At 36.2% G+C, this 19946-nt stretch overlaps 1 protein-coding gene and 1 pseudogene across 2 annotated transcripts; both read left to right on the top strand.

Moving 5' to 3' along the window:
* The first annotated feature begins 3446 nt into the window (after positions 1–3446).
* On the top strand, positions 3447–4097 carry Rps8-ps11 (ribosomal protein S8, pseudogene 11; annotated as a pseudogene).
* A 1331-nt stretch (positions 4098–5428) lies between these two features.
* Positions 5429–9069, top strand: Or5b106 (olfactory receptor family 5 subfamily B member 106). 2 transcript variants are annotated; one of them, XM_017589524.2, is made up of 3 exons: positions 5429–5440; positions 7430–7441; positions 8161–9069. In XM_017589524.2, exons 1-3 carry the CDS (start codon positions 5429–5431, stop codon positions 9067–9069), a joined length of 933 nt encoding a protein of 310 aa, XP_017445013.1. The 2 variants fall into 2 exon arrangements, with proteins under 2 accessions (XP_017445013.1, NP_001000755.1); NM_001000755.1 differs by lacking the exons at positions 5429–5440; positions 7430–7441 and having other exon boundaries at positions 8155–9069.
* Positions 9070–19946: the final 10877 nt, after the last annotated feature.

Here is a 19946-nt window from a genome sequence, read left to right as displayed (position 1 = left end):
CTTCTGTAAGGTAAAGGATACTGTCAATAGGACAAAAGAGCAACTGACAGATTGCGAAAAGATCGTTATCAATCCTGCATCAGATAGTGGGCTAATATCCAATATATACAAAGAACTCAAGAAGTTAGACTCTAGAGAGCCAAATAACCCTATTAAGAAATGGAGTACAGAGTTAAACAAAGAATTCTCACCGGGAGATATGAAATGGATGAAAAGTATGGAAAGAAATCCTTAGTAATCAGAGAAATGCAAATCCCAAGAACCCTGATATTCCACCTCGCAACAGTCAGAATGGCTAAAGTGAAAAATATCAGGTGGCAACAGATGCTGCAGAGAATATGGAGAAAGAGAAACACTCTTACATTTTTGGCAGGATTGCAAGCTAGTATAAACACTCTGGAAATCATTCTGGACATTCATCAGAAAATTGGACATAGTACTACCTGAGGACCCAGCTATACCAATCCTGAGCATATATCAAAAAGATGCTCCAACATATAACTAGGACACATGCTTCACTATGTTCATAGCAGCCTTATTTAAAGTATTCAGAAGCTGGAAAGGACCCAGATGTATTTCAAAACAGGAACGACTACAGAAAATGTACATTTACACAATGGAGTACTATTCAGCTATTCATGAAATTCATAGGCAAATAGATGGAACTTGAAAATATCATCCTGAGTGAAGTAAGCTAATCACTAAATAAAACACACATGGTATGCACTCACTAATAAGCCACCAAAGACAGACAATATTGCTGATGCCAGAATGTGCATGCTGGCAGGCACCTGATATAGCTGTCTCCTGAGAGACTCAGCCAGAGGATGATAAATACAGAGGTAAATGTTAGCAGCCAACCATTGAACAGAGAACCAGGTCCCCACTGGAGGAGTTTAGAAAGGATTAAAGGAGCTGAAGGCACTTGCAACCTCATGAGATCAATACCAAAAAACCAGAGCTCCCAGTGACTAAACCACCACCCATAGAGTATACAGGAGTAGTCCTGGCTCCAGCTGCATATGTAGGCAGATGATAACCTTGTTGGGAACCAATGAGAGGAGAAGCCCTTGCTCCTGCCAAGACTGGACCCCCCCCAATGTAGGGCAATGTCAGATTTGGGAGGCAGCAAGGGATTGGTGGTTTTGGGATGAACACCCTCATAGAAGAAGGTGGAGGGGGGATGTGATAGGCTTTTATGGGTGAGACACTGAGAAAAAGGATAGTGACTGAAATGTAAATAAAAATCCAATAAAAATTTATGTTCCAACACAATGCATGCATGTATTCAATAAAATGTTATGAATCAGCTGCTAGGATATGAATTTTGTCACATTTATGATTTCAGAGTAGTATTTGATATGTAAAGTATGTAATTAACAAAAAGTATACTAATCATAAGTTGCTAATCCTTACTCTGCATGTAGGTAAATACAAACACATGCGAGGTTTGCTATTTATATATTTATTAGAGCTATACTGTAATTCCTGCATCTTGGTAGAGTGGCATTGTTATGTGTACAATATGTAAGGTATAAATTAAACAGATGTACTTAAATCAGATCCCTTGACAATGGTCACCATCTTGTCACAAGGAAATAATAATATTTTCCTACACAAAACCAAAGTAAATGATTATGTTTTTACCCCTTGTTCTCAGTATCTTGACCAATGGGGTCCTTTTTAGCATGATCTTCAAAGTCTCTTTCTTTGTGAGAAATGAACACCAATGTAATGGTAGTCTCCTGATTTGTTAGCCCAGCCATAGCTGAATAAATAATAATGATAATAAAAATAAAAATAAAAATGGTGTACAGAACTAAAGAAATAATTTTCAACTGAGGAATATTGATTGGCCAAGAAGCACCTAAATAAATATTCAACATCTGTAGTCATCCAGGAAAAGCAAATCAAAATGACTCTGAGATACTACTTCACACCAGTCATAATGGCTAAGATCAAAAATTCAGGTGACAGTACTTGAAGATGTACTGAAAGATGAATAATCATCCATTTCTGGTAGGATTGAAAGCTGGTACAACCACTCTGGAAATCATTCTGGAGGTTCCTACCTGAGAACCCAGATATAGCACTCCCAAAATGTGTTCCAACATGTAAAAAGGACACATGCTCTACCATGTTCATAGCAGCCTTAATTTTAATAGCCAGAAGCTGGAAGCAACCCAGATGTCCCTCAACACAGGAATTTATACAGAAAATGTGGTACATATATAGTTGGGTACTGCTCAGTTATCAAAAATAATGACTTCAAGAAATTCATAGGCAAATGGATGGAACTAGAAAATATCCTAAGTGAGGTAACCCAATTACACTAAAACACACATGGTATGTACTCACTGATAAGTGGGTATTAACTAAAAAAAAATCTTGGAATACCCACAATAAAACTCACAGACCACATGAAACTCAAGAAGAAAGGAAATCCCACCAAAGTGTGAATGCAACAATAACTACTCAGTAGGGGAAAGAGAATAATCTCTGGGAAGTAGAAGGTGAGATGGATCTGGGAGGGAGAAAGATCAGAAGGAGATCAAATTGGGGAGATGTACAAAGGGTCAGAAAATTGAACAGAAGTTTGTAACCATGGGGGAAGGAAAACTGGAAGTAGTCGCCAGAAAATCCCAGATGCCATAACAGCAAGAGACTCTCAGGACCCAAATTAGATGACATTAGCTAAAATAGCCAACAAGGAGAGCAACTTCATGCAGAGACCATATCCAGAGGTTAGGCACAGCCCTCCATTGAAGAATGGAACCACACATTCACTTCAAAAATTTTAACCCAGAATTGCTCCTGTCTAAAGGAAATGCAGGGACAAAACGTAGAGCGGAGACTGAAGGAATAGTCATCCAATCTGCCCCACCTTATGATCCATCCCATTTGCAGACACCAAATTCAGACACTATTGCTGATGCCAAGAAGTGCTTGCTGACAGGCACATGGTAAGGCTGTTCTTTGAGAGGCTCTGCCAGAGCCTGACCAATGCAGATGAGTATGCTTGGTGCCTACCATGTAACTGGGCACAGGGACCCCAATGGAGCAGTTAGGGGAAGGACTGAAATAGCTAAACCCCATAGGAAGAACAACAATATCAACCAAACAGACACCGCTCCCCCCAGAGCTCCCAGGGACTAAACCACCAGCTAAAGAACACACATTTAGGGATCCATGACTCCAGCCTTATCTGTCATTAGTGGGAGAGGAGGCCCTTCATGCAGGGATGGCTTGATGCCCCAGCTTAGGAGAATGCTAAGGTGGTGAGACAGGAGTGGGTGGGTGGATGGGGTAGTACCCTCATAGAAGCAGGGGGAAAAAGGATATGATAGGAGTTTGCAGAGGGAAACTGGAAAGGGGGATAACATTTGAAATGAAAATAAGTAAACTAAGCAATTAAAAAAACAATTCTTTCCAGCCAGCGCCAAACGATGGGCATCTCTCAGGAAAAGTGGCACAAGCGCCACAAGGCCCTGCCACAAGAAGCAGAATTCTGAGCTGGGGCAGCCAGCTGCCAACACTAAGATTGGTCCTTTCCTCATACACACAGTCGGAGTTCAAGGAGGCAATAAAAAGTGCCTTGGTCTGGAATTGGATGTGCGGAACTTTTCCTGGGGCTCTGAGGGTTGTACTCGCAAAACAAGGATCATTGTTGTCTAAAATGCATCCAATAGTGAGCTTGTCCTCACCAAGTCCCAGGTGAAGAAGTGCATTGTGGTTATTGACAGCACACCATACGGATAGTGGTACAAATCTCACTATGCACTGCCCCTGGGCTGCAAGGAGGGGGCCAAGCTGACTCCTGAGGAGGAAAGGATTTCAAGCAAAAAAACGATCAAAGAAAATTCAAAAGACATATGACAAAAGGAAAAACAATGCCAAATTCAGCAGTCCTCTGGAGAAGCAGTTCCAGCAAGGCAAGCTTCTCGCCTGTGTTGCCGCAAGACCAGTATGGCAGAGCAGATGGCTAGGTGCTTGAAGGCAAGGAGCTGGAGTTCTATATGCAGAAGATCAAAGCCCGGAAAGGCAACGAAACCATCATCATCATAGCTTCTGTAATAAGTTGTTTGCTGTTTTGTTAAAAAAGAGAGAAAGAAAGAAAGAAAGAAAGAAAGAAAGAAAGAAAGAAAGAAAGAAAGAAAGAAAGAGAGAAAAAAGAAAGGAACAAAAAATGAAATTAATAAATAGTATGCAAATTTAAAAACAAAAAGTAATAAATAAATAAATAAATAAATAAATAAATAAATAAATAAATAACAGAACGAAGTTAAAAACGCAAACTATGAAAATACTAGAGGGAAATATATGGAAAACAATTGAAGGCATTGCATGACAAGGGATGTAGAGAATTTTTTCTCCTTGTTTTACAGAAGACCACAAAGAAGACATAAACAAATAGAAACAAAATTAAAAAAATATGATTGTCTCAAAGTAGAAAAAACAGCATTTTAAAATGTATAGTCCATCGAATAAAAAGAAACAATTGCACTATTGGACAAAAACTAACCAAAATTATGTATCTGCAAAGGGGTTCATTTTCAGACTATAAAAGTAATTACAAAACTCAACAATAAATGATTAATAAATGAGGATGGGTGAGATAGCTCAATAGGTAAAGAAGCTTCTGTGGAAGTCTGATGATCTGTAATCAAATCCTAGATCCCACATGAGGGAAGGAGAAAACTGACTTCTGTAAGCTATTCTCAGACTTCTACACACTAACAACATAATCTAGTATATGAAACAAACACATACACATACATATGAAGAAAAATTTAGTAAATGTAACTACTGGTCAGTAGAAATATGTAGATATTTTTGTAAAAATTAACACAGAACATTATGTATTGTTCTAGAATGGACAGCTCATCAAGGACGGTCAATTTAGGTATTTTAGGAAATTACAGTTAGCTAGGAGCAGAAAGTTCAGATGTTTTATTGGACAAGAGTTACTATAGATGTAAATAATGTAGTATAGTTTTAGATAGGCTAGAATAAATTTATAAATTGCTAGAAAGAAGGATTTTTAAGTTTTTACCACAAATACTATTTAGTGATTGTGAAGACAGGTGTATTTGACATAATTTGAACGTTTTCTATATACATTATGTATAGAAACATTGTATAGCACCTCATTAACATGTAAGACTTTTTTGTTTCCATGTATCTGTTAAAAATGAACTTTAACTTCTCTGATGCAAAAGGAAGCTTTGTCTCCATGGCTGGTTAATTGCCCTTTTCCCCTAAGAAGACAGTATAACAATCTTCAGCTATACTCTGGGGGAATCTCCAGAACTCTCTGATTGTCTATAATTCTCCTCACATCTCCATGTACTAACCTCTGAAATTCCAATGTGATAAGTGAGGGGACACAATGCATGTCATTCTCCATTAGAGATTATTTATTTTATTAATGACACTCATTGTTATCACATTCAGGTCTTAGAACTAACATGAATATTAGGTATGAGCCGGCAAAGGTGGGAAAAAACACTCAAAAGTTAAAAGCCACATTGATTGACTTTAATGTGGAAAGTTTGTCATGGGTTTCCTTACAGATTCCTGTTTTTTGTATACAGACATAACCTGAGAACTATGGGAGAGAAGTAATCTTTTCTTATATTCCTGCAATACACTTTTCTGGTAAGGAGGTAAGTGAATCTTCCAAGGGAAGAGGGAAAACATATTGTGAATTCAGTACTTTGTCTGTGTGGAAGTTCTGCCCTCATCTCTTGCTTTAGAAATATTGACTATTTACTAAGAACATCCAGCTGGACGAAGATTCAAGAAATATCACACAGAACAATTTTAAGATTTTAAAGTAACTATTCTGGGTTAAATATTACCCCCACTTTAAACTGCCTATTTACAAATCACTGTGAAGTATAACTTCATAAAATAAATGGGCTGTGTATACTTACTGAAGTTACTTGAAAACAGTTGTTTAAAAATAGTTTTGTTGTCTAAAACAGTTTAAATACTAAAGGTTATTCTTCTAAAACTAGTTTTGAGATGCTAAGTCAAAGTATGTGTCAAAATTGCAGGAACTTTGATTATTCAAAAATTAAAATTTTTTTCTCCGAAAGAGTAGAAAATATAATTTAGTTGATGTAACTTTATGTTGTTAAATGTATACTTCACTCAATTAATGGATAGAATAAGTAACCCAGAGAGATGAAGACCTCAAAAATAAGCTGATCTTTGTGTACATTGATGAAGGCTTAGGCATAAATGAATACTCTCTCAATCACATTTAAAAATTTATGTCCTCAGATCAGGTTCATGATTAGACAGAATCTGTACCTCTTTTACCTGAATGTTTCTCATGGTATTTTCAAAAATTGAGATTTTCATGTAATTTCTTAGAATCTACATTTCCTATGAATGATTGGACATTTAAATGTATTCAAGTTATAATATATAGATAATGTGGACAAAAGTTCAGCAAAATGATGATAGCAAATAATAGTTACTTGGAGTAGATGTCCTTCCAAATATGGTAAGGCAAACAAGAAAGTTGAAGTATTATCAGACTGAAAGAACTACATATATCACAGTACATAACCTAGGACTATTAGTCCTAGGGCTATATTAGTCTCGGTTCCCCTCTGTTGGTTGATATTCTGAGAAAAATACAAAAACAAAAAACAAAAATTAAAGAAAGAAAATGTTTTATCAAAATTGAGGATTATAATAATGAAACTTTTGAAAAGAATGGTCCATACAAAAATATCATGATCAGTATCCTTAGTCCTAGGGTGAAAACAAACCGAGCACCTTGAGAAAGCACAAGCAATGCTAGTGGCCAAAATGAAGAAAGGGAAATTTGGAGAAAGAATTTAAGGACTTAAACTTACCCAGAACAAAAACCTTCTACACTATTATCACATAGCAAATACCCATGTTAATAGCCTCCCTTTATATTGCCTTCTGTATGCTGTCTTATTTTTGCAATAATATCAAAAAGTAGTCCTCATTATTGTGTTCAAATTGCAGACAGCAAAATGGCATTTATAGGAGTATGGTGCTTTTTAGATAGTTTGTGGATGATCGAGTATATATCTCTTCTGAGAACTTGAACTCACTATGTTTTAAATGATATGTCTTCCTTCTAAACTGATTCTGACATTGAGCATTCTTCCAACATAATTGCAAGCTCAACAGAAATAGTAATTACAAGGCTGAACTGATTAAAGTTAAAATTTCTGTGACCTAATAATTCCTTCATGCTTCTGGATATATCCTTATCGATATAACTAGAAAAGCTATATTAAAAGTATGAGAATGTGTATGGAAGAATGTTAAAATGCAATTCAGAGCTTATTAGTTCATTCATACTCTTCTAGTATTCAGGGGAAAAAAAAGCATGTCTTCGTTAGGTTAGGGATTAATTGGTCAATTCATGTTTAATGAGAAAAATTATACAGTGACCAAAAAGAATGTTTGACATAGAATGCCACTCAGTTCATTGTTGTTAAACAAAAGAAAAATTATACATTATAATCAAGTCAAGTTATTTTAGATGCTTACCTTGAAATTTGTTAAAGCTTTACCAGGATGCAGATCAGAAAGTGGTAGTTATGTTATATTAAAATGCAAAAAAATTTTTTATCTTTTGCTTGGGAATTTCCTTGGAGGTAAAAATTTATCAAAATTATTATGCTAATAACAGAAAAGAGGCTGTATCTCTTCTATTGTTTGGCAGGTAAGAACAGAAGCATTACTTTCACACAGTTCAGGAAATATAACAGGTATAAAGGCACACTAAAAGAAAAAAAGTTTTATAGTTACTAAACTGTCTAAATGTGGCTAACAGGTGGCACATATATATATATATTCTATTTTTGGTAGAAAGTCAATTACAATATCAAAGGTTCCAATTCTCTTATTACCCCAATCCTAAAGTTTTAAAAATTAATTCTATGTGTACAGGTGCTTTGACTATATGTATGTCTATAAAGTGTCAGACAGATGATCCCACGGTACAGGGTTATAGAAAGTTGTGTGCTGCTGTGAAGGTGCTGGGTCTTTTGGAACAGAAATCCAGAGCTGAACCACTAAACCACATCTAGAGCCCTTTATTCTACTAACTTTTATTTTAATCATTTAAAGCCTTCTGTTGATTAACTGGTATCACTAATGGAGAACAGAACATGGTTCATCCTGGCAGGACTCACTGATAACCAACGACTGCAGCTTCCCCTCCTCATCACCTTCTTCCTCATCTATACCATCACCTTTGTAGGAAACCTGGGTTTGATCCTGTTGATTCTTTTGGATTCTCGGCTCCACAGCCCCATGTACATTTTTCTAAGTAACCTATCCTTAGTTGACTTCTGTTACTCTTCAACAGTAACTCCAAAGGTCATAGCTGGAATCCTTACAGGAGACAAGATCATGTCCTACAATGCTTGTGCATCTCAGATGTTCTTTTTTGCAAACTTTGCCAACGTTGAAAACTACCTTTTAGTCTCAATGGCCTATGATCGTTATGCAGCAGTGTGTAAGCCCCTACATTATACCACCACCATGACAACACGTGTTTGTGTTTCTCTAGTCATTGGCTGTTATATCTGTGGATTTCTGAATGCTTCCATCTATACTATGGATGCATTAAGTCTTTCCTTCTGTGAATCCAATGTGGTCCATCATTTCTTCTGTGATGTTCTGGCAGTCATGATTATATCTTGCTCTGATAGACATGTTAATGAACTGATTCTTGTTTATGTAGCCAGCTTCAATATATTTTTTGCTCTTATACTCATCTTATTATCCTACATGTTCATTTTTACCAACATACTAAAGATGCATTCAGCTGCAGGATATTGCAAAGCTCTCTCCACTTGTGCTTCACACTTAACAGCTGTCTCCATTTTCTATGGGACAATCATATTTATGTACTTGCAGCCCAGCTCCAGGCACTCCATGGACACTGACAAAATCGCATCTGTGTTCTACACCATGGTCATCCCGATGTTGAACCCTCTGGTTTACAGCCTGAGAAATAAGGATGTGAAGAATGCCTTCACAAAGATTGTCTTAAGGTCAAGATGATGGTTAAAGCTTTGATTTTAGGTTTTAGAATACAAAACACATGGATACGCTTATCTGATCTTAATTTTATAATGAATCACATCTTCTCACCCTACAACAAATTGAAGAACGTGAAGTGACAGCTTAACCCCTGCAACAGCATTTTGGCCTTCAGAATGCAATCATCTTGTTCAGAAGAGTAAGACATGAATACCATTGCTATGATAACTATATGTCAGCTGTGGAAAACTTAATTTACTATGTTATCATATTCAATCTTTTTTTACATAATATTTTTTCTGTCACACCAAAATAAATCTATGCAAATAGGTGCATATAAAGTCTTTAAAGTGAAAGCACACTCATACATTTCTTAAGAAGTCTATTGTAAGTGGATGTCAGAAATTTTCACTAATATGACATGAATTTGTTATGTATTTACACTTTTGTGTTCAGTTAATTTTGCTCATTTCATAGGGATGTCTAGATACATATATTAAAACTTTATTTAATGACTAGAATATGAGGTTGTATTTAAAAGTGATTCTTGAACAAGTAAACTTAGTTAAAATGTTAATCTTATCATCCTCCAACCCGTTTAGGGAATCACCTGGTTAGAACCAAAAGTCAATGGAAAAGAAGCTACATCTTTCTTTATTTCTAACATGTGTCACTAAGTTGAGCACAGTGGCATTTGCCTGTTCTCTAAGCACTTAGGGGGCTGTGGCTAAGTTTCACTTAAGCCGAATGTTTCAAGATCAGCCTGGGCAACACAACAAGATATATCAGCAGCACAGAACTTGAGAGAAACACACCAAAAAATTAGGTATATGAACAGTTAAGTTTTAAATTCTATATTTTTAAGGACAGGTTAATTGCCCTTCAAACTTGACCTTCCTACTTTAAACTGCTGTATATAATTCACTTTATAATGGTGGTAAGGAGTGGAAGGGGAAGCCCTGGGTCCTGCTAAGACTGAACCCCCAGTGAACTAGACTGTGGGGGGGAGGGCGGCAATGGGGGGAGGGTTGGGAGGGGAACACCCATAAGGAAGGGGAGGGGGAGGGGGATGTTTGCCCGGAAACCGGGAAAGGGAATAACACTCGAAATGTATATAAGAAATACTCAAGTTAATAAAAAAAATAATGGTGGTAAGGATCACCAGTCATATTTGTATGATACCTGGTATTTAGTGGGTTCTCAATAAACAATAGCATGCTATAAAAACAAAATGTCAGTTGTTATCATCGTAAAACCCAATGAGGGTTCACTTGGTTAGAATCAAAAGTCGGGAACAAGGAGCGACCAACATTTTTTATTTTATTTACTTATTTGTTTAATTATTTTATTGACTCTGTATACCAATCTCACCTCACATATCTTCTTTCTTCCCAGTTTCACCCATACAAATAACTACCCCATTGCTGTCTCGCCTTCTCAGAGAAGTGGAGCCCCATTGGGTACTACCACACCCTGGGCATCTATTCCCTGCAGGACTAGGCACATCTTCTCCAACTGAAGTCCAACCAGGGAGTCCAAGTAGTGGGAAAGGGGATCAAATGACAGAGAACATAGACTGAGATAGCCCTGGCTCCATTGTCTGGAGACCCACAGGAAGACCAAGCTGCGTATTTGCTATAAATGTGTAGGGGGTCTAGCTACAGCTCCTGGATGCTCCATGGCCCAGACTCTATGAGTCCGCATGGTACAAGATTAGTTGACTCTGTAAGTCTTCTTGTGGTGTCTTTGATTTCTCTGACTTTCTTATTTTAACCCCCACTATTCTACTGCTTAATGTTTGGTTGTGGGTCTCTACATCTGCCTCCACCAAGTATGAGTGAAACCTCTAAGGAGACAGTTATATTAGGTTCCTACCTGCAAGCATAGCAGAGCATCAAATATTAGGGGTTGTATCATTCACATGGATGGGTCTCAAGTTAGGGCAGTCATATGTTGGGTGTTCCCTTCATTTTGCCCATCTGTATTCCTGAACATCTTGTAGGCAAGAAAAATTTGGGTTTGAAGGTTTTGAAGGTGGATTGATATCCTGTTTCCTGTATAATATTTCTTCCTATTACAGTCCTCCAGGTAATCATGACAGATGCCTATCCACACCGATTTTCATTCTTACTCCCAGCCCTCTCTCACAGAGACATACATTTAAATACATGTAAGGTAAAATGAGGAAAACTTTAAGAATATAATATTTAGATGAGCTATAGAATGTTCATTCTGGTAATTTCCAAACACATATCTTTATACATATGGACATCTGATTATTTATAAGCCAGAAATATATATAATAGAAAGCATTTTCAACAAATGATGGTGTAACTGCATGTCAGCATGCAGAAAAATAAACATAGATCCATATATAACACGCTGCATAAAACTCAAATTCAAATATCTCAAGGACCTCAACCTAAAACTGAATAACATGAACCTGATAGAGGAAAAGGTGGAAAATATCCTTGAATGCATTTGGCACAAGAGACAACTTCCTGACCAGAACACCAGTCGTGCAAGCACTAAGATTGACAATTAACAAAGGAAAACTCATGAAACTAAAAAGTTTCTTTAAGGTAAAGAAAACCAGTGGCAGCCTCTAGAATGTAAAGAGATTTTTGCCACCTTTATATCTTGGAGAGAATATCCAAAATATATAAAGAACTGAAGAAACTAGACATCAACAAGACAAATAACTCAATTAAATTTGGGGTACAGAGTTAGCAAAAGGACTGAAGGACATGAGGATGTTTTTAATCCCATAGGATGAACAACAATATCAAACAGCGAGACCCCTTCAGAGTTCCCAGAGGCTAAACTACAGACCAAAGAGTACTCATGGAGGGACCTATGGCCTCAGCCACATATGTAGCAGAGGATGGTCTTATTGCGCATCAATGAGAAGAGAAACCCTTGGCCCTGTGAATGATAAGTGCCCCAGTAGGAGAATGGCAGAGTGTGGAGATAGGGGGAAAGTGGGTGGGTAGGTGGGGAAACAAGCTCATAGAAGCAGGGGGAGGGGCTAAGGGATAGGGAGATTCCAGAGGGGAAATCAGGGAAGGGGTAAGATTTGAAATTAAGTAAAGAATATATCCCATTAAAAAACAAAAAAAAAATAAAAGTGTGGTATAGATCTAAACAGAGAATTCTCTAGAGGACTCTTAAGTTCCCAAGAAACACTTTAGAAAATGTTCAACATTTTTACCTTTCCCAGATGGCAAATATAAACAATTTTGAGATTCCATTTTATACCCGAAAAAAGTGGCTAAGACAAAAAAACAGAAGTGGTTGCTCATGTATGTGAGAATGTGTAGCAAATGGAATACTGATTCATTGTAGATGGGAGTGCAAGTTAGTACAGTCACTTTGGAAATAAATGTGGTCATTTTTCAGAAAACTGAGGATTGATCTACCTCTAACGGAAGCTATGTCAATCTCCTCAATATTTACTATTTAGTTTTCCCCTACGAAAAAAATTGTCTAAGAAGAGTAGTGTCAAAATGAAAATATTTTGGATATTTTAGTCTCTTTTTCTTTGAAAATAACATTACCAATATCACTATATTTGATCATTTTATTTGCACTTTTTATGACATTGTGTTTGTTAAACTTTATTGGTAACCTGACTGAATATAAAGTCATTATGAAAACACACCTTCAGTATATCTGTGAGGCTATTTGTAGAAAGTTTCAGCTGAAAGAGGAAGAGTACCATGACTATAGCACTTATCATCCAATGAGCAGTTATTTTGAGCACCCATGAAAAGTAGAATTTGGGAGGATCCAAGAACTCATCTTTGTTCCTTCTAAAGGCAGAACACATTTATTTTATTTCCTGCTGCTATGTCTTATCAGCCAAAATATAGAATGTGTATCTTATCTTATACCAGTACTCTGGGGGAATACTTTTTATTTAAGTTTCCACATAAAGTAAAATACATATAAAGTTTGCAAGACACAATTGTGCGAATTATGAGTCATGATCTCAAGCTCCAATTATTATAGTAAACTTTTCAAGAGATGTTGATATAATAAATTAATTAAAAATTGATAGGAATATATATATACATATATATAATCAATCTATATATATAATCAATCACCATCATGTACTTCTGAGGCCATGAGAAAACAATGATTTCTGCTTGGGAAAGAGAAATAGTATTCATTGGTGTAAATAGTCCAGTCAACAAAGCCCTCAAACTCAAAGAATATGTTTTTGTTTTGTTTTGTTTTTAATTTTGCTTTCCTTGTATATTTTATGTATTTAAATTTCAAATGGTATCCCCTTTTCTCCTCTTCCATACCCCTTCCCCCTCCACCTGCTTCTATGAGGAGGCTCCCACGTCCACATACACACTCCCACCTCAACACCCTGCTATTCCCTACATTCGAGAAATGAACCTTCACAAGGCCATAGGCTTTTCCTCCTATTGATGCCAGACAATGCCATCTTCTGCTATATAGGTGACTGGAGTCATATGTACTCATTGGTTGGCAGTTTAGTTCCTGGGAGCTCTGGTGGAATCTAGTTGGTTGATACTGTTGTTTTTCCTATGGTATTGCAAACCTATTCACCTCCATCAGTCTTTTCTCTAACTTTTCCACTTGGGTCCTCTGGTTCAGTCCAATGGTTAGCTACAACCATCTTCATCTGTAACAGTAGGGTTCTAGTAGAGCATCTCAGGGGACACACATATCTGGCTCCTGTAAACAAGCACTTCTTGGCATCAGCAGTAGAGACTGGGTTTGGTGGCTACATGTGGGATGGATCCACAGGTGGGGGAATCTCTGGATGACCTTTCCTTCTGACCATGCTTCATTCTTTGTCTGTGTATTTCCTTTAGTGTGTATTTTCTTCTCCCTTCCAAGAAGGAATGAAGCATCAATATTTTGGTCTTCCTTCTTCCTATGGTCTGTGAACTTGGGGTAATATCCATTTATCAGTGAGTGCATACCATGTGTGTTCTTTTGTGACTGGATTTCCTCACTAAGAATGATATTTTCTAGATCCATCATTTGCCTAAAAATTTCATGCAGTCAATTTTTTAAACAGGTGAGCAGTACTCCATTATCCATATATGTAAAACATTTTCTGTATCCATTCTTCTGTTGAAGGACATCTGGGTTCTTTTCAACTTCTGGCTATTATAAATAAGGCTGCTATGAACATAGGGGAGCATGTGTCCTTGTTATGTTTGGGCATTTTTGGGTATATGCTCAGGAGTGGTATAGTTGGGTCTTCAGACAGTACTGTGTCCAATTTTCTGGGAAACCTCCAGACTGATTTCCAGAGTGGTTGTACAAACTTGCAATCCAAGCAACAATGGAGGACTCTTCCTATTTCTCCACATCCTTCCCAGCATCTACTATCAGCTGGATTTTTGATCTTAACCATTCTGACTGGTATAAGGTGATATCTCAGGGTTATTTTGATTTGCATTTCCCTGATGACTAAGGATGTTGAACATTTATTTAGGTGCTTCTCAGCATTTCTGGAAATGACCCCACAGCCTGGTAAGCCACAGTAAACCCTTTAGTGTCACTGGAGAGATTCGAAATCCATCATTATTAGAGCTTTGTGAGGCATATGGGTGTTATCAAAGACATGGTTCTTTTCCTATATTAGTGATTATATCAGTGAGTTTGAAAACTCTATAAAGTTTTGAAGATCCAGTTCTTGTCTCTCAATGGAAATTCAGAAACATAGTGCATTTTCATAAGGTCATACATTTCATAAGGTCAGCTAATATTTCAATTTCTCAAGGATCATAATAGATATTCTAAGCCAAAGTGTTGTCAAGGATTGAAATATACAAGTATAAGAGCCTTTAATGGTCTCACTTTAGGTAAAAAAATTACTATTACAAATATTTATATTTCTGTAAGCTATGATTTTATGCAGAATATCTAGTCATTGAACTAATTCAACAATTTTATCCTGTTTCATTTCCTTATTACTCAGATTTTTGCTTCACAAATACATATTTGCCATTATTGCTCATTCTTCACATTAACATCCACCCTCAGGTAGCTCTTTCAAAATATCTTTTGTTTCCTGTGCCACAGACTGCCTAGGTATCTCTTGGGAGTTGATTTATTTGACTACATCCCTTCAGTTATGCTGCCAAATTCCTCCTAATTACCAATTATATTTAGGATTATAAATTAAATAAGAACATTAATATATAATGCCTTAACGTCTTAAATACAGTTACAATAAAATTATTTTATATTTTTCTTGGTAATAAGACATAGCTTATCTATTTGCATATCATCTTTTTAGTGCTGAACATGAGCCTTTTTTATGATTTTTTACTTATAATTTTTATTATTTAATTTTTAAATTTAAATATATATTGATCATATTCTTCTCCAGCCCCAAAATTTTCAACACACTCTTCACATTCCTTCACTTCTTCCTAAGAGCAAAAACAACTCTCTCAAAACCTGATAGAAGAAAAGAAAAACTAGACACAAAAGAAAAAAATGCCAAGCTCACCCAAATAAATATATACACACTCACAAACATACACACATTAGACTATACATTATATATTGTATTTTACAAATTGTAGTGTATAGTTTATATTGTTATATATATATATATATATACTATGCCATCATCATATATATGTTACATATTTAGATATCATATTGTATTATATGTATTATGTATTATATAATGTATTATATATTATACATTAGATATTGTGTGCTACATTTCATATATAACATACTGTATATTATATGTCACATATTGTATATTATATATCATATATTATATATCATATATCATGTGTTATATGTTATATGCCATACATTATATGCCATATAGCATACATCATATATATATATATATACTCCATATATCATGCATTGTATATTATATATTTTAGGTTATATGTTATATTTTCTCACACTATATTTTTATACATTATATTATATATGTATGAGATTTAATTTAATAATTTTAGTGTATTTTATTTGTCTTTGAATGTTTTTCTTGACTATAGTCAAAAATTATACGAAATCCTAAAGTCACAAACCCTTTGGGTATTAACATGATTATCATCCACATCAGCAAATCATAAAAAAGCATTACATATAGTGAATTCTTTAGAAATAATGTAAGTTGGACTCTTCTGTGGATCAATGGGGACAATCAAGTCTTCAAGGTAATTCTCCACTCCACTTTCCCTTCTATCAGGTTCATGCATTCAGTTTTATGTTTAGGACTCTCATTGACTTGGAGTTGAGGTTTGTGCACTGTTATAGATAAGGATTTAGTTGCATTCTTGTTGGATGAAAGCGTCTCATTAGATCAGAGCGATTTGTTGAAAATGCTTACTTTTTCCCATTTTATATTCTGCCTTTTTATTAAAAATGAGTTGTCTATAGGTGTGTGAATTTAAGTCCATTTTTAATTTTTTGCTTCCATTGATCAAAGTATCTGTTTTTATGCAAAAACCATGGTTTTTTTGCTTTTAATTTTTAATTTACTTCAGCTCTGTAGTACAACTTGATATCTGGGATTTTAAAACTACCAGAAAGTAATTCTACAGGGTATGACTTGGTATACATCATTAACCATGTGAGTGATAATCATTCTGAGTACAAAAATCTCTTCTACTTACCTGAAGATTTGCTGTGTAAGTTTCGCCAGCATCAATGAGAATTCCAACTATAAAGCTTACTTTGTTAGACTTTTCAAGTATCAGTGTATATTGTGTAAAATAATGACATTCAATAAGACATTTTCTATGTGTATATAATGTGTATTGATCATTGATTGACTTTTGAGTTATAGTTTCATTATAAGGTTGCTATCTGCATTTTGCTGTTTAGAGAAATGATATGTGAGATGTATAAAAGAAGAAATTGCATGACACTTATTTTACCAATTAAGAGGAGATAAGTGATTCTTCCGTGGTCAAAAACTTCCAAATTTTTGAAGATCTTATTATAAAGCCCCAAATATAATTTTGGCAATATTAAATAGTGAACATTATGACTTCCATATTGTACAATATTGAATATTCTTTGGTTTCTCTCAAAACTTTTTTTCACATTATAAATGCACTTAAGTGAGAAGTGGCTTAAGTATTTGAATCTGAATCCTTTTCTGTAGGTACTGTATAACTTCTCAAATCCATGTCAAACAGCAATCGTCCTATCAAACACAGAGACAAAGACAGACAGACACACACGCAAAAGCACACACATATGGAGAAGTACAAACACAACACAAACCTATATAAATTTTCTGCATTATTATCTGTACCAAATCTAACACTGGCCATATGTTTTATAATTGGTAATCATGATGCATTCAAGGTCAGGCTATAGTTGAATTTGTCAAAGAAGGAGAAGCCCTTCGTCTTGCCAAGTTTGGACCCCCAGTGTAAGGGAATGTCAAGGGCTGGGCAGGTAGGGGGTGGATGGGGAGGGGAACACTCTATAGAAGAAGGGAGGGGGAAGGTCTGGGGGACTTATTGACAGGAAACCAAGAAAGGGAGTAATATTTGAAATGTAAATTTAAAAATCCAATAAAAAGATCGATAGGAGTAGTTAAATTGGAGTAGATGTTTTACAATGGTATCAGAGAAGAAAGAATATTTTAAATAATACCACTATTATATAAGAGCAAATTGAAGTAAAAAATTTAAAATTATCAAATTTGAGAATAAGCAGATCTGTGCTAAAGTTAGTTTATCATTGATCTATTATTAGCCTACATTACAAAACTGATAAGACAGAGAATTGATTTTAAGAAGGTACAGCTTTCATCAAATTATAATAGAGATATCAAGGAAAATATTAATGGCAGACTATGTCAACAAGTAGTGAGACATTCTTTTTTTAGGGAAAAAATGAAACCCTAGAGAACATAGGAGTGATTATTGACTGGAATGTGGGTGAAAAGATAAAATGGAAAAGAAAGCTTCAATATTTCAAAACTGACATTCAAGTGAAGCATTATACTTTATTATGCACCTTGATCTATCAAATGTAATGACACTTGACTGAGCCTAATACTGTCATGCCTGAAGTTGTCAGGTGTGCTCTGCACACCTGTTATATGTGCTTTACTCACTGATTTCCCACAGTAAAACGTCAAGGAAGGTTTTGTGACTGTGGCTGTCTCTATTCTGTGGATGGAAAAATGATACTCTGAGAAAAGAGGTCGCATTTATCCTTTTTTTTCATCTTTATTAACTTGGGTATTTTTTATTTACATTTTGATTGTTATTCCCTTTCCCGGTTTCCAGGCCCACATCCCCATAACCTCTCCTCTCCTCTTCTCTATGGGTATTCCCCTCCGCATCCTCCCCCCATTATCGCCCTCCGCCCAACAATCCTGTTCACTGGGGGTTCAGTCTTGGCAGGACCAAAGACTTCCTCTTCCACTGGTGCTTTTACTAGGCTATTCATTGCTACCTATGAGGTTGGAGCCTAGGGTCAGTCCATGTATATAGTCTTTGGGTAGTGGTTTAGTACCTGGAAGATCTGGTTGGTTGGCATTGTTGTTCATATGGAGTCTCAAGCCCCTTCAATCTCTTTCAGTCAGATTCCTTCAACAGGGGTCCTGTTCTCAGTTCACTGGCTTAATGATGACATTCGCCTATGTATTTGCTGTATTCTGGATGTGTCTCTCAGGAGAGATCTACATCCGGATCCTGTCAGCCTGCACTTCTTTGCTTCATCCATCTTATCTAGTTTGGTGGCTGTATATGTATGGGTCACATGTGGGGCATTTATTCTTTACTAGTAAACAATTACTCGCATTTGTTTTTTTCCAGGAAGTGGGGTTTTCTCATTTCTGCCAGAACTTATCTGGGAAGCCTGACCCCCATATTTTCTAACCAAGGAATGCCATGTAGTTCTTGGTGAAATTACAGTTTCAACTCCCTTTCTCTTGCTAAAAACCTGCCTGGCAAGCACTTGAAATACCTCACTATGGAAAAATAAGACCTGACCCCCATACCCCAGTATTTAAGTTCCAGCCAGTGCATACTCACCTCAAAATTCCTTCCCACTATCCATGGTACATAAATCCCTTGTTCTCTCCAAATAAAGAAAGCTATCTCTTTCACTGCATAGTCTCTAAAAGAGCTGTTTTATTGAATATTGTCTAAAAGAACAGTAACAATGAAATCCTTGGTGAAAGCTTTTTATCCTCCTGTATTTACAGCTGAACTGAGATCCTGATTACCCACCCATTCCAATCTCTCCTTCACTCTTTTCTGCTCAGTGTATTTTAGTACCTGGTCATCCAGAGTGAAGATGCAAAATGTATAAACAACCCCACCACAAAGAAAATTTTAAAGCAAACAAATAAAAATAAATAAAACAATGCATATGAAAGATCTTTTCGTGAAAGCTATAATATGCCACAGCATATTCTCTTGTCCACACATCTTCACTTGCAAATGTTCAGTGAAATAAGCCATTGGGGTAGTTTGAGTCTTCTCGCTTCTGCTACACAATCAATAATGGATCCTCATTGAAACTGCTCTTGGTTATCCTTCTATAGCACTGTTTAATGGTTATCTTTCAGTTTTCTAACTATAGGACTGGTCTTTCACATGTCCAGCAATTCATAGACTGGGTAGATTTGGGGGATGGACAAACTCAGAGCCCTGCATCTTGATCATAGCTAAACTGTTCAGGCTGTTAACTCTTCTGCAACAGCACCACTAGGGTTGTCACTTTAACAATGCCATTGCTAGGCCATCCAGTGATGCACCCAGCATGGAGTAGGGTCAGCCTCCAACTCTCAGACCCTTGGGGCCAGATTGCTTATATTAATACAAACAGACCTATCTCTACTGTATTTCTCAGGTGAAGGGCAGGGCCTGGTCTCCAGAGTGCTGCAGCTCATAAGGTAC

The sequence above is a fragment of the Rattus norvegicus genome, chromosome 1 (assembly GCF_036323735.1).
Source record: "Rattus norvegicus strain BN/NHsdMcwi chromosome 1, GRCr8, whole genome shotgun sequence".
Lineage (NCBI taxonomy): Eukaryota > Metazoa > Chordata > Mammalia > Rodentia > Muridae > Rattus > Rattus norvegicus.
The sequence above is the reverse complement of the archived record's forward strand: the minus strand, read 5'-3'. Positions and strand labels throughout refer to the sequence as shown.